This window comes from Myotis davidii, unplaced genomic scaffold (genome assembly GCF_000327345.1).
Source record: "Myotis davidii unplaced genomic scaffold, ASM32734v1 scaffold765, whole genome shotgun sequence".
Taxonomy (NCBI): domain Eukaryota; kingdom Metazoa; phylum Chordata; class Mammalia; order Chiroptera; family Vespertilionidae; genus Myotis; species Myotis davidii.
Genome location: NW_006296056.1, coordinates 1,951,996 through 1,968,708, shown reverse-complemented (window position 1 = coordinate 1,968,708; position 16,713 = coordinate 1,951,996). Strand labels below are relative to the sequence as shown.

The window sequence follows — 16,713 nt, the reverse complement described above, 5'->3', positions numbered from 1 at the left end:
TTTATGGTAAATTGCCTTGGGGAAATCAGTTCCTTTGTAAAAAGATCTTAAAGTAAATATTTGCAAATAAACTTTTAAAATAAGTTATAGCTGTAAATACAGCCATCTTATAAGTTTCCCTTCTTTTGCATCTATTTACCAACTTTAATAATTTCAGCAACCCAAATAGTAATTTTAATTTCAGTTTTTCTACTCCATAATGTGTTTTTTTAGCATGTGTAACAGGCCACATGCTAACAAACTTTAAGGGTTCATAAAATTAAAATTTATGATTCCTACACGGTTATACTTAAGTCAGATACACAAGATTGGAATAAATAACTTCAACCTAGAATCTGATTTAAATACCACAAAAGAAGAAAAAAAGACCAAAAAGGAAAAAAAAAAAGATTTTAACTCATGTAACTTTTGACTATTAGACTATATGTAGCAAAGAGTGAAATATAAAATATTTTTGCCTTACCAGTGTAGCGCACTGGTTGAGCATCGACCTGTGAAGCAGGAGGTCATGGTTTGATTCCCAGTCACAGCACATGCCCAGGGTTGTGGCTTGATCTCCAGTAGGGGGGCATTCAGGAGGCAGCGATCAAAGATTCTCTCTCAATTATAAAATATTTTTCACCTCAAAAGAAGTTATCCAGAAGTAAAATTCACTAAACAAGATATAACATCAGGATTATGAATAGGAAGTACTCAGACTCATTTAATTCAGATCAAAAGACATTTTGGAGGGAATAAATCCTTCCTGTACAATATAATTTGTATCTCATTAACCTTACAAACATCCTTTCAACGTCACCACTTATCCCATAAACCCTCTTGACAGTTCCCATTTTCTATTTCTCTGAAAAAATTTGTTTAGCCTCTTAATTTTCAAGTGTCATGTCAAACCCCTTAGTTCACTCTAATTCCATAATCACCATTGAAAAAAACCCACAATAATAATTTTCTGCCTCTCATTAGTCAAAAATCAACATGTAATGATGCAAAATTGAGAAATTAAAAGTAAAACAATCCATTCGAAATAATATACTTAAGATATATGGTTGCCCTAACTGGTTTGGCTTAGTGGATAGAGCGTCGGCCTGCAGACTGAAGCGTCCCAGGTTTGATTCCGGTCAAGGGCATGTACCTTGGTTGCGGGCACATCCCCAGTCGGGGGAGTGCAGGAGGCAGCTGATCGATGTTTCTCTCTCATCGATGTTTCTGACTCTCTGTCCCTCTCCCTTCTTCTCTGTGGAAGATCAATGGAATATATTTTAAAAAGAAAAAAGATGTATGGTTTTATGTAGTATGAAGACCACATAACTGCTCATTCTGATTGACCTCTGGCACTTGAGACAAGAAATTAGAATGAGTAACAGAAACTTAAAATATTTAAAGTCTGCATCTGTTTTGAATAGATATGGGAGTAAATAAAAGTGACTGAAATTATATGATTATGAATGTTTTCTGTGAAACAGTACAAAATTGATGTTGCCAGAAAGCGAGTAAAAAATCTTCAACTGACAATAAACATCTTATGTAATTTGGAAAAATCTTAAGGTTGAATTGTAACTATAGGGAACACAACAACAGAAAATGTTTTCATGCATATACACATTACATAACAAATAAGCAAACCCCAAGTCAATACAATACATCAATGACTGATAAATGATATCTGGATATATAAAGAAAGAGAAGGAAAAGATAAAATGTTGACTGCCGTTGATGAAAAAGCACTTCAACAATTTACACAAAATGATACTAAACAGTTTTTTTTAAAAAGATGTCCTAAGAAAACCAAGCCACAATAAGTTAGTGTTTTCCATAATACATGCTGAATTATTTGATCCCATATCTATACACTGTTACTGTCTTAATTCCTAAATGTTGTGACAGCATATTTAATCGTTGAGGTACATTAGTTTACATCTTTTATAGGTACTCTACGAGGGTTAATTTTTCTTTTCCAGTTTTTCATCTTCTTCACCTACTCCCAAGAAAATCAAAGGAAACATTCCTAGAATGCAGCCAATAGTCACCCCAACAGCTTTGCCCTAAGGAAACAAAACAAAACATTTTTGAAAGTTATTTTATTGCTGTAAGAGGAATCCTTGCTTAAGTATCTATAATAAACAATTACTATCCTATATCATAAAAGCCTAATATGCTAAGTGTCCAGTTGTCTGGTGACCAATTGACTGTTCAACCAATCAAAGCATAATATGCTAATCATATGCTAAGGCTGCTCAACCGCTCACTATGACATGCACTGACCACCAGGGGGCAGTCAACTGGTCGACCAGTTGCTATGATGTGCACTGACCACCAGGGGGCAGATGCTCCAATTGGTAGGTTAGCTTGCTTCTTGGGTCCGGCCGATGGGGACTGAGTGAGATGGGCCGGATATGTCCTGGAGCCCTCCTGCGGTCCCTCCCCGCCCCTGGTCATGCACTGGTGGGGTCCCTTGGCCTGGCCTCTGGCCTCTGCCCTCTCGCAAACCAGGACCCCTTGGGGGATGTCAGAGAGCCTGTTTCAGCCTGATCCCACAGGCCACTCCCCTCGGGAGGGCACCACATGCAGGGCTCATGGCTGGCAAGTGCTGCTACTGCAACTCGAGCCTCTCCCGACCAGGACTGATTGGGCACAAGCTCATGGCAGCTGCAGTGGGGCCGGGATGAGCAGAAGTGGCAGGTAGGAGCTGCAGGCAGCATTGGACTGTGGGTTTGGCCCGATCCCCGCAGGCCACCCCAAGGGATCCCACCTGTGCATGAATTTGTGCACCAGGCCTCTAGTGTACTATAAAATTCAACTGTGACTGCATGTCTTTTGATCATAATAACCGAAATATAAAAATATGCTACAAAAATATTCTAGAAGAAATGATATTTAAAGTTCAAAGCAACCAGGAAATTTTTCTTTTATCAAATTGCCATAAAAATAACATCAAAGAATATTCAAGTAGAAAACACTCATTAAATATTGAACATATATTTTAATGTCAGAAGACAAGAAAAATCCTCACCTAGAATCTTATTTTGACCTTAGATAATGTTTGTATTTATTTATATATATTTACAGAGACTATATTAGATTCCTGACTTCCCCATCTACATGAAATGACCCTTGCTAATAGACTCCACTTCCCACCCAAAATGTTAGAATGCCTGTTACTGTCATCCATGAAAACCAAGGATTTCTCCACCCTCACTCTAAGAATGCCAGTCGGTGGGTTCCAACACAATTTTCTCAATGGGTCAATATGGTCAATAGGGCAGAGAAGGAGGGAAGAAATGGGCTATCCCTCCTTTTCTGGCTCCCTGATCCAGGTCCTGAAAAAAAAATTATATATATATATATTACTAGAGTCCTGGGGTCCCTTGACCTGGCCTGCGGGGATAGGACCAAAACTGGATCTCTCACATCCGCCCGTTATATATATATATGGTTAATCATCAACCAAGGACATTTTTTTTCCTCCCATTGATTTTTAGAGAGAATACAAGAGAGTGGGAGAGACACAGAGAGAGAAATTTTGATGCAAGAGAGAAACCATTGGTTGCCTCCCGCACGGGGATCAAACCTGCAACCAAGGTACTTGCCCTTGACCCGAATCAAACTTGTGATCCTTCAGTCGTAGGTCAATGCTAAAACCACAGAGCCAAACCAGCTAGAGCCAACCAGCTAGGAGCATATTAGGCTTTTATTATATAGGATTATCTTGTCTTATAATAATATTAGGCCCTAAAGTTAATTATACTGGAGCTAACCGAGGACTTGAGTATATCTGTAACGTATGCAAGAAGATATTTTCAGAGTTTCAAACAACCAAATTACAAATAAGGCTTTAAAATACAACGTATGTCAGTTAGAAACTACATGTGTACTGGCATATATTCTATTCTAGGTAAATTTCAGAGTTAGCATATGTTATAACTAGATGGCTGATCACTAACTTCAACCACTACAGGCTGTTTATAACCTAATGTTATGTTACAGAATAGAAGATTTGACCCTCAGACATACCAAGCGGAGTCAACAACTGAGGAACAGAATACATATGCTTACGGGGTTTATCAATAAACATACAAACAAGTATATATATGACAGTTTAGTGTGTGACGTGCTTTTGTTACAGAAGGGGGGAAATAGACCTGCTCATAGGATAGAAAGAAAACAATTATAAATTATGTCAGAAGAGAAGGCCCCAGGAAATAATCTTATCTTGATCCCAACTATTATGTTAAAATGTTAAGCCAAATTCCTAGAATGTTAGAATATCCTTACTCCTCAACAACTCTGGCTGATTGATATTAGCTAACTAATCTCACTTCAATAGATCTACAAATTGCAGGATATGTACACACACACACACACACACACACACACACACACACACACACACAAGCTTTTATGCAGCGACAGGTCTAAGGTAGAGCCTGAGAATTTGCATATCTAATCAGTTCCCAGTAATGTTGGTCCTGCTGGTCCTGGCATCGCACTCAAACATGCGCAGTGCAATCCCCTTCTCACCTGGCTCTCACCATCGCCGACCTTTTCAGTGAGGGCTGTGTGACCCTCCTATTTAGTATTACAATGTCTCCATTCTAGCACTCCCAACCTCTTTACTCTGCTTAGCTTTCCTTTTTTTCTTTAATTTCCCATAATACTGTGAACTTCTAATATTCTCAATATTTAACTTATCAAGTTTTTAAAATTGTTTCTTTCTCCTCACACTGCTAGAACTTAAGATCCACCGGAAAAGAAAAGAAAAAAGATCTTGTTTTGTTGACCAATAATATTAACTAACTAATCCAAACCTCCTAGGTCTGTGCCCTGCATATAATAGGTTAACAGTAAATATTTGTTGAATTAATGGATGAATGATTACACCCACCATCTCTAATTCAATCCTCTCCAACGCTTGACCTTTAATCGAAATGCCTACTCGGTATCACCGCGTGAGTGTTCTACTGACATCTCAAATTCAGCGTGTCCAAAATAGAACTCATTCTCTTCCCTTACAAAAGTTGTTCTTCCTCCTCTTCTTAATTGGTAACACTGATCCATCCAGTTTCCTTCCTATTTAAAATAGCACTCCACCACCTAGGTATGGGGTTCAAGCTCTTTGGCACAGTTGATACACTGACAGAAAAATGCCTTTCCTGTCTGATCCATTCTTACATCTCCCATGTTGTTTTCCATTATTGCTTCGATGTACAACTACTACATAGCACATCCCAGCAATTACTAATCTCTTGTATTTTTGTTAACACCCTGTTTTTATCATGCTTTTCTACTTGCTAGTCAATATACTTGGAATTCTCTTGTTCACTTAGTAAATGTCTCACCAATAATTTTTAAAAATCAGCTTAGATCTAATAATCACCAAGAAATCTCCCCATGAAAAGAACTTTTCCCCACAAAGTATTAATTCTTGTACTTGTACTATTCCTATATCTAGTTTATAATTCCATTACTGCATGTCACACTAAATTATAATTTGTTTAAATGTCTGGTTCTCTACCTAAACAATCCTCAAAACAACTATATTCATTTTATGTCTAGCACAAAACTGATACCTCAAGATTAACTGAATCATATGAAGAATTTTTAAAAATGCAGTATACCTACAAAATATGAAGTCAATAAAAAAACTTACTCTCCCTCTGAAAACTGCCAAGCCTTGGACAATTTGTGTTAAAACCTACACTTAAATCAATTTTAGTCTCAAATTTCTCAAGGGACTGAACTTGCTCTGGCTACCCAAATTCATTTTTATAAGCCACGTAAAGTACTTACCAAATGTGTACTAACACGCGTTTGCCACATGTCAACCTGCTTTGGTGTGAGATCAGGAATTGACAGGCCTAACCTGGCAGCCAAAGCTTCGACGTAGCCTGCAAGTCTTTAAAAAAGACACGAGGACAGAAAATAAGTTGTTAAAGTCCTCAGGTAGCAAAAAACAAATTAATACAAAGAGAAACAAGGTAGTTTTATACCTATAATTAATTGGCACTCTAGAAATGGTGTCAACATTTTCATAAACATTTTTGTGTATAAATTTTTATTGTGTATAAATATATCCAGTTTAAAACTATTTTCATATTACTATATTTAATACATAGGTAAATTAATTGACTTAGCAAACTTATTCTCTACCATTTCTTTTAAAAAACTAATTCAAGGTATAGAAATTTTTTACAACAATTTCAATTTATGCACTTATTCTACATTCCAAGTAAAGCACTTTAACATTTGATATAAATTAATAACTATCATCAGAAAGCAAAAATTTCCAAATTTACCAGATAGATATAATAAGAAAAACAGCCTAGAATTTTCATAACAATTTCAGGTATTTATCAATTCTAATTTACCTTCACTTGTTGGATACTATCTTACTTTATGAACTATAAGGAAAAAATGCCAATTAAACTATGCATACCATTGATTATGGAATGGATCCCAATGTCAGGTATGTTAAATCTAAAAAAAAACTGTGCATTTAATAATGGATAAAATGTGGTGTTTGTTATTTAATGATATTTTTAAAAGGCAAAGAAGAAATAGTTCTTAAATATAAAGTCTCCCAACAAAATCTTTATCGCTAACAAAAATAATTGTCTTATGATGCAATCTAAAATGAAGCAGCCTCACAATGTATTAGATCATTTAGTTCTATTAACCCCTTCCCCAATAATTTTTTTGTTAAAAACGTTTCTTTTTCAGACTAATTTTTTTATTTTGGTTCTATATAGTATTTTTGATGCTGGTTATGAAAACAGTTTGTAATTATTTTTTCTTCCCATTTTTGTGGTTAAGAATAGTATTTCCTCAGAAAGTTTCTAGATGAAATTATTTAGAATGGTACGTATGTAGCTGGTTTTTGAAGGTAAAGTTTTTAGACGAGTATACTCGTCGACGACTGAAAAAAGAACATTTTGTGAAAACGTGTATACACGTTTCTGCCAGGGAAGGGGTTAAATGCAGAAAGCTATCGCAGCAGCTGTAATACCATCACTAACCTTAGTATTGGAAACTGGGAAAGGTAATGTTTGAAGGATGATATCATTATGGATTTATCCCAGAAATTCCAGGAATGTAAAATTTTTGCCTTGGCCCCAAAGCAAAGAAACTCTGTTTTTAATGGTAGCTTTGGCCCCAACTGCAGCGCAAAAGTCTGACATGTAGAGTCAGACCAATTATAAAGCTGCCTTTGCCTAGACTATAGGGCTAAGTAGACTTCTATTAACCCCAAATCCAAATTCCAAAACTTACCACTCCAATGAACCAAGGAAGGAAGTAACAAAACCGAAGGCTGAGTGTGAGAGTATGGGTATCACTGTAATCAATGCCAGCTTAGCCTAATTTATGCTTCCCAAGCTTCCCCAGGCTCAGGAAGCAGCCCAGCCCATTTGCCACTGGGAAGTGAGAGTGTAAAAGCAGAAAGAGAGAAAACTGGTCTTTTCTCAGTAGACAGTTTGTTTCATCATTCCTGCCACAGGGAGTAAAGAAAGCAAACACATGTATGCTTTGGCCATTATTCCTTTAGAAAGTTCCTCTCTCTAGAGAAAACATGCCGAGTCAGTAGCCTCCCCTTTGAGCCACATCTCTTATTTTGGGGCTTAGTGGGAGGAGGCTGGGGTGGAATAATGATAGGGGTTCTTACTTTTAATCCTGTCTTGGTCTTGGAAATGTCTATAAAATACATACGTATAAATAATTAACTCTGCTTCATTGTGATAGCTTTAGAAAAATTTTTGTATATGTCAGAATTTCTTGAGAAGATTATTAAACACAAATGTCAAGGCCCCATCCCAAGAAACACTCACTATGTATGACTGGGGTGTGACCCAGGCATCAGTAGTTGGTGCGCACCAAAGATTTTAAAATTTAGCTCTAAAAGACACAAATAAATGTCGTTTTTGTTTGTTTGTTTGTTTGTTTTTTAGCCCTCTCAATTAAGGAGAATGGAGAAGAGAAAGAGAGCAAATAAGTAAAGATATGCACAAATGAATAAATGTATGGACCTACCCAAGACCAGCTAAATCTGACACAAGATTTCCCAAAGCAGCAGCTAAAAAAAGTGAAAAATGGACAATTGTCACGTGGAAGTCATAAAAAGCATTAGAATACATCACTCTAATTAACAAAGCACTGGTCTGCAAGTGTTACCACATTTCTTAAACTAAAACAACTATATCCAAAGTAACTCATTGAATAGCTCGGAATTTCAAGATTTCATAATAGAGCACAATTCTTCTGAGATTATAGTATTCTATAATCTTTATCAAGGAGCAGGGTTGTTTATTTTTCTGTTGTGGCAGCCAGTTTCCATTTTAGGTTCAATATTAAAACATGTGTGCAATATTTTGTAGTTGTAACTTTCAGATAATGTTTGATAGAGGGAATTTGGATATTTGGGGAAAATTAAAGCCATATGTACAACTCCAAAATTCCAGAAAATCAAGGAGAAGAAATGTCTCTTACATTAATTCATCTACTTATGTGCTCCATAAAACACACAAAACACAGAGCTATCCCCAGATTTCACCATCACGAAGAATATAGTGTTAATTGAGGGGAAAGTATAAGATAATACCAAATTAAATTTTCCATCTTGTATTTCCTTCTTTGATTTTTCTACCCAACTTGAGAATAAATAATTGAATAGAGAAAAGAGATAGAAAGGTTTCAGGGTGGCCAGTAATTAAAAGAAAAACTTTTCATTTATATAGTCAATGTAGTAGATTATTGTTACCCATCAACTAACATACTGAACCTAAAATTTCTCAGAAAAACGTAGTATTATGTACACAAAATTAAAAATTAAAGGAATAGGATTTAGGAGATAAACTAGTAGACATTTCAATGAGTAAATGCATTCAAATAAATGATCCCCTTCTATACTTAACCTACTGAAATGTTTTTAAATATACAGATAATAGCATATTATTATTATTAAATACCTGCCATAGTTGAAATTCCCAAAATAATTCCAATAGACATCTCAATATGGGTTCCCTGAAAAAAAGATTACAAAGAAATTAATCTTAAAATATTAAAGCTCTGGTGACTATAAAAGAATAGCAAAGCATTAATAAAAACAGATAAAGTAGTCAAACATGTTATTGCAGCACAATTATAAAAATATGCAGAAATATGCATATATAATGCAGTAATTCACTTAATTACTAAGGATATGCAATATGCAGAAATAATATCAATATCTCTTCATTAAAATTAGGCTTTCAGAAAAAAAATACCAACACAGATACAATACAATTCATCATTAAGAATCTAAGATTTATATTTTCTTATCACAGAGAAAGGTGCTTTAAAGCTCTTTGAGCACAAAGTTGACAAACTCACCTAAATTTTAAATTCTGAATGCTACATCTATACTATTGTTATTTATCCTATAAAAGATTGAAAAACCAGACTAAACCAGTATCTAGGAACCCAAAATATCATAAACTTCAAAAATTACCCTTATAACACTTAGTTGTTTAGCCATTAAGTACTGGGACTATCTGATTCATTTATAAGTAACAACAACATTTGATACAATAGAACTAAAGCAAAAATGAGGCTCTATTGTATTTCCACCGAATTTATTTATTGAGAGAGTTTAAGACTTTCCACATCTCACTCCTCTGAAGAAAAAAGGAGCTCATATTTTTATTTCTACTTTAAAGAGAAGGAACTGAAGTGTCGAAGATGAAACTATTCTCATGGGTTATTACATAGACTAAATTAGAAATCCTAGAACCTGTCATGCTAGCTCAGTTCCAGTCCTTGGGCAATGCTGCCATAAATGGACATACTTTTCAAAAGCCCTCTTGAATACTAAGAATACTTGAACATTTAAAAAATCTCCATGGTGTTTGTGGAGAAAAGAGGATGCCCTATGTGATATGTAGAAATACTGCATTAATCAATTATTTCTAAAACTGAAGAGAAGCTGCGTTAAGCTTTCCTCAATTTTCTTTCCCCGCGGCCTTTTGGTCCCACCTCTGTAAAATCAGTTCTTAGAGACGATGGCCCAGACAGCCTGACGCACAGAAGCCTCCCAGGCACTTACAAGTACAAGGTTGTAAAGGTACCCAAAGGAAGAGATTCCCAAAGAAGGAAAAAGAGAACGGGCACAAAGAAAAAAGATGTGTCTCTTTATATATGGATACAAACAGCAACAACAACACTGGGGCTTTGATATAGAAAAGACGCACCTGACAGTTACGGAGCATGGAAAATAAATACAGCATCATTAACAGCAGTGAGTCACTAGGAATGACCCAAGAAGAATCTGTTTGCAATGCGGTACATGTATTTAACAAGTATTTAAGTGTGTAATCGTTTGATTAAATTTAAGGAACCTGAAGGTCCTTCTAACAGCATAAAAAGCCTCATATGAAGTCAGTCAGTTTGAAGGCAATAGACTATCTATGCCTTTACTTTTTTCCCATAGTTAACATCAAATTTCCTGTTAGCAGGTGAGTTGGAAATCATAAACAGATTTAACACTAGTTGTCTTGCAGGTTATATGTGGTTCATCACCTGAATATAATTAATCTACTCTAGAATTCTAACAAATGTTATACTAGTTAAATTGCCAGAAAAATAATCCCCAAACCCACTAGGTTACAAAAGCAATCCCAATAACATAAAAATAGAATAAAGAGCTATAAACCCAAAAGCGTAGTAGGATTAGCAGTCAACAATAAAGATCAAATCTATTACAAGAAATTATATACAAATTTGTTTTTATTAGTACAACTAGGGCAGCAACAGCCCACAGAGTACACCTAACCGGAAGAAGAAAATATCAAATGTCTATGGCATGATAGAAAAGCAGAATCAAATATCGTAACTTAATATCGTAAAACAGACAGAGCTGTCCACAACATTAGGAGGCAATCCGTGTGTTTTTAAAAAAGTAAAAAATAATTCTTATGGAGGTAGGTGGGAGCCGGGTGGAGGGGGACAGTGAAGGAAAAGAGGGGGGACATCTGTAGTTACTCTCAACAATAAAGAAACATTAAAAAAATTTTATGATAATAATGATCACTGTTTCCCTTTGCATAGATCCTAGAGTTATATTATTTATGTATATTAATCTCAGCAGTGTACTACAAAGCCTCTTTGGAAAACTTCACTGTCCCTGAATTAGTTTGCAATTATCACAGGAAACTATTTTTTGCCACACCTCTTACTCTCAATCAGGTATTGAAGTCAGTGATTTAAATATTTATTTTAGTATTATACAAGTGATAACCTGGTGATTAAGTCCCTGAAAGTGGATTTCAATGTAAACTAGAAAAACAAATAATACTAAATTACTGAGCCATCTGGGGCCTGCAAAATAGGTTACTCTCACTTATACTACTAATGAGATGCAGGCCTGAGTCACACTGAATCGTGAATATTAGGACAGTAATTTGACTCTAGAATGTGGGTGTTTTGTTTTGTTGGTAGCTCTATTTAAACACAGATATGTTACTTTAAATATTTATATCGAAGAAATAATAAGATCTTTGGTGAAGGTCTTATTCAGGATCTAAAAAGCTAACCAATTTTCCTATTCTGATCTCCCTTAGCCCCTTTATGCAAAATATATCATCTCAACACGTCCCTGTAGCGAGATTAGTCTTTCAGCATTTGAATATGTAAGGTCTGCCCTACTGAGGTGAAAAAATTATTATTAAGATGTCAGTAGGGGGGCAAGTAGCTGTTAATAAAAAGAATCTAAAAGATTGAGTCATGTAAAATTGAAAGAAATATTTGCCACAGAGAAACTTTGATTCAGACGATCTATTCAAGAAACACATCGAGTCTTAACTATCTATATATATAAAAGCCTAATATGCAAATTGTCCCCTCCTGAGTTCAACTGGGAGACCGGGAGTTCAATAACTCACTAGGACATGCACTGACCACCAGGGGGTGGTGCGGAGCGAAGGGAGGCCCCAGCCAGCAGCTGGAAGGCCCTGATGGGCCCTGATTGCTGACCAGGCCTAGGGACCCTATCTGTGCACGAATTTCGCACACTGGGCCTCTAGTAGCTTATAAATTCATCCTAACAAGGTTTTTATTACAATTATATTTGACTTACATTAACTATTTAAATAATCTAACCAACTCAGATTTTAGTAATTTCAGAAAGGGCAGTGTAGTTCTAAATGGCTGAGTGTCTCACATTCATAGATATATAAATTGACCAATTTGATTCTTATGTACATATTAGGTAAATGTTGAAATCAGTAAAAAACTAGCATTTTGAAATCACATTTTAGAAGCTTTTGCCAGAATACTCTGTGAAGGAATTATCCAATGGGTGTTATCACCTTCAAGTTGTGTGCATGTTAGAGTATTTTCTGTGACTATTTACAAAACAGGACACCTTCTGCTGTGTGAACCCTGTTAGTTCCCCAACCAGGGGAAGGACTAGTCTTTTTGGATATCTCATTTCCATGAATCTGGACATAAAATGAGACTATATAGCAAAAGAAAAACAAAACAAAAAGCATTCTCGGATGAACCAATTTTAGATATTCTCTAAGCAAATTTTGTAACCTACGCAATGTAAATTAAACTTTTATGCCGATTTTGAAACCAAATATTCTACTTATGTCTACATGTAGTAGGACATGTGACTGCCAAAACACCAAAAAAAGCAAAAACAAACCTTGTATCTCTCATATGTATTTTCCTCACATTCAATGATCCAAAAATCGTTACCTTTTTTTTAAAGTCTCCTACATAAAGCTAAAATTTATAGATTTTAATTAAAGTGAAAGTCAGTGAAGAGAAGTGAATAGAGCACTTGGGTAGTTTCAAAATAGTTGCATTTTAATCGTGGTGTTATTTCTGACTTTAGAGTCTGAACCCAATACTGGTATCCATTAACAAAAGGTGTCACATAACAGCAAAAACGTAAATCGGCCATTCCTGAGGCTAACTTCTAAAGAACACCCTTACATTAAAATGACCACGGCAAAGGAAAATTCTTTTTTACCCATTACAATGGAACAAAGACAGAAGGGGTATATATTCACAGTGCTCTGAATTGAAATTTATAACATCTTCCAGTTAAATGAATAGATAGATTATATCAAAACATCCTTTAAAACAGCGGTTCTCAACCTGTGGGTCGCGACCCCTTTGGGGGTCGAACGACCATTTTACAGGGGTCGCCTAAGACCATCGGAAAACACATAATTACATATTGTTTTTGTGATTAATCACTATGCTTTCATTATGTTCAATTTGTAACAATGAAAATACATCCTGCATATCAGATATTTACATTGCAATTCATAACAGTAGCAAAATTACAGTTACGAAGTAGCAACAAAAATAATTTTATAGTTGGGGGTCACCACAACATGAAGAACCACTGCTTTAAAACATTTTTTGGTCATGGCCAGTATGGTTAGTGGTTAGAGTGTCAGCCCTTGAACCAAAGGGCTTGGGGGCTCGATTCTGATCAAGGGCAGGTACCTGAGTTTCAGGTTCTCTGCCCTGGTTAGGGTGCCTGCTGGAGGCAACCAACTGATGTGGCTCTCTCACATTGATGTTTCTCTCTCTGTCTCCTCTCCTCCCCCTTCCACTCTCTCTAAAAAAAAAAAAAAAAAAAATCAATGGGAAAAATATCCTCCAGTGAGGAATAACCATAAATAAACAAACAAACAAACCAACCACAACATTTTTGCATGGGAAAATTAAGCAAAGAACTAATCAAATAACATATATGTGATGTGAACTACTGATACAATTAAAGAACATAAGAAAATTTTACATACATTTTTCTTTAGTATGAATGTTGAAACCAGAATAGAATAATATACTCAATCAATATGTGCTTGTTATTGTCAATGCTTTACCAAAAGTCATAATGATTAACATACATGATGCTTTAAAATTGAGCTAGAGCCTAATTAACATAAAACATAGTAAAAAAAAAAAGCTTCATTCATTATGTTAATTAAAACTTTACAGCTACAATATGCAAATTATTAGAAAAATTTAGACCACATAAATTTCTATATTAGCTCAAAATAGAAGGGGTAAGAGAAAGAACTTACTGCAACAATCATAATTGCATTATCCAAAAAGCCAAACCCTACGAAAGGTATCGCATTGTGGATGAATACTGAAAAACATCAAAAACAGAAAAATGTAATTTAAGATTTCTATAATTTTAAAATGACAAAAATAGACCATACGATTAAAGTCTCCTCAATAAGCTTTGGAATTTGCTTGCCATTCCCCATAGCCAGAAGATTCTTCTACTCCTACTGTAAGTTTAGCTACTTAGTAGAAGCTATACTGAGCAAAAAACAAATAAAAAATCCATAACATGTAAAAACAATAGTGTTAGGCTTTTGTGTTTTCTTACTGGCAACACATACGAATTATATATAGTTAACAGCAGAACAAATAAGTAAATACATATTATGAATACCATGTTTTTTCCTGTTTAATTGATATTGACATCAATCTGTTTCTCTCTTATACCTAAAGGCTGATATCATAAAATTGATCTCCACATTAGAAATAATAAAAACATTCCCTGAATCAGATTTTAGGGAAGCTGTTTGGTCACTTTTAAATAATTGTTTTAAACAGATGTTAGGAAAACGTGATTATTTCATCTATATTAGACATTTACATTCAGAAATCTTTTTCCCCTTCATAATACTTCAGTATCCCTGAATGCTTTCACAAACTATAAAAAAAAACACATTCTATTTAAATCAAAATGTAACTTGGCCTCCTCCTACCAAAGGCACACTTACCTCATCTATCTAGTTCACGATCTGAATAACCTGAGATAATAGAGGTATAACGAGGAAGAACTAATACCTATATGTTTTTGATACATTTAGCCTCATTTTTCTATTTCTAGATGGTAACATATTTAAGCAATAATAGACATGTCTTAAACCGAGTTTATACATTTTTTGCTTTGGCATAATAAATAGGATAACTCACTCTGTCTAGAAAGATTTAATGTATTGACTCTTGTACTATCAATAAATGATATAGTTATTTCAAGCCCAAGATACAGATGCACAATATTTAACAATTATAGAGGCTTTACCGTATCTCAGCTGTTCTGGGGTGGGTGGCGCAGCTTCCAATTTTTCTAAAGGGGAAGAAAAGGGTGTGGGGCAAGAATTAGTTACGATGGCATGGTCTCTCTTTTTTTTTATTACAATGAAGAAAACACCGGCAGATTTACAAAGCTAGGAAAATATCAGCGTTTATTCATAAATTATCTTTCGGTTAATGGACCTAAATTAGCCATACAGAAAATGTTACTTGGTATGGATTAAATACAAGGTTGGAAAACAAAACTGAGCGTTAGTTACAAGCCTGTCATGGAGTCTATAACCCTGAATAAATCATTGGTTTTTTTGTTTTTTAAGTCCTTGCATCTATGTGACAAGCCTGTTTACATTAATTGCAGTTTTCAAAATTTCAAAAATAGCCCTGGCCCATGTGGCTCAGTTGGTTGAGCGTTGTCCTGTGCACCAAAAGGTTCAGTTCTGGTCAGAGCACATGCCCCGGTTGCGGGCTCAATCCAGATAGGGTCCCCAGTAGGGGTGCGTGTGAGAGACAGCAGATTGATGTTTCTTTCTCACCTCAATGTTTCCCTCTCTCTCTCCCTCTCCACTCTCTCTAAAAATCAATAAAAACATTTTTTTAAAATTTCAAAAATATAGCTACCCTTCTTAAAGATGGTAGTCCTGGGTAACTTAAGAAATGTACATGCAAGTGCGCACTGATACTGGAAAAAGAACATTCAGGCCTAGCGGGTTTGGCTCAGTGGATAGAGCATGGCCTGCGGACTGAAGGGCCCCGGGGTTCGATTCTGGTCAAGGGCACATACCTGGGTTGCAGGCTCCATCCCCATTAGGGGGCGTGCAGGAGGCAGCCGATCAATAACTCTCTCATCATTGATGTTTCTGTCTCTCTCTTTATCCTCTCCCTTCCTCCCTGAAATCAATAAAAATAAAAATATTAAAGAAAAAGAATGTTCAAATAGGCCTAAATATCCTTTAAAAATAGTAAAATAATATTTTAAAGCAATATATTCCAACAATGATTGTGTCCTGTTCTTTAATTAATCTCCCTTGGTGATATAATAAATATTTTGAGTTTTGAAACCTACACTACCAGGTAATATAGAATATCCTACACAATAAAAAAAGGAGGGTGTTACTCAACAAGTAGCAATATACTATTTATAATATATGTCATAATAAACACACAAGGTTTTCCCAAGTATATGTCAAAGTAAATATCTTCAAGTGACATCATTAAATCTAAAAATTAACAATAATTACAAAAAAAGGAAACTATCAAATCTTATAGTAATAACCATCTTACGCCCAGCTGGTGCTGCTCAGTGGTTGAGTGTCGACCTATAAACCAGGAGGTCCATAGTTCAATTCCCAGTCAGACTCGATCCCCAGTGGGGGACATACAGGAGGTAGTTGATCAATGATTCTCTCTCATCATTGATGTTTCTATTTCTCTCTCCCTCTCCCTTCCTCTCTGAAATCAGTAAAAATATATATTTTAAATAATAATAATAATAACCACCTCACCATTTATATAAGCACAAGAATAGGCTATGGTAAAATGGCAGAGAAGTCTACCTTCTTCGTCCTCATCCAATCCCACAGAATTAATCGATAACCTGTAGAGAAGAACCCA

The 16,713-nt window shown here is 35.3% G+C and overlaps 1 protein-coding gene across 1 annotated transcript in view; it reads right to left on the bottom strand.

The window, feature by feature from the left end:
- Positions 1-1,267: 1,267 nt before the first annotated feature.
- TMEM65 (transmembrane protein 65) overlaps positions 1,268-16,713 on the bottom strand; it is a 22,010-nt gene continuing 6,564 nt past the window's right edge. Inside the window, exons 2-7 of the mRNA XM_015568656.1 lie at positions 15,092-15,136; positions 14,073-14,140; positions 8,958-9,012; positions 8,023-8,065; positions 5,788-5,893; positions 1,268-2,042 (exon numbers count right to left, since the gene is read on the bottom strand). Coding sequence (XP_015424142.1) covers positions 1,941-2,042; positions 5,788-5,893; positions 8,023-8,065; positions 8,958-9,012; positions 14,073-14,140; positions 15,092-15,136 — 419 coding nt within the window. The 3' untranslated portion in view covers positions 1,268-1,940. The remainder of the gene's footprint in view (positions 2,043-5,787; positions 5,894-8,022; positions 8,066-8,957; positions 9,013-14,072; positions 14,141-15,091; positions 15,137-16,713) is intronic.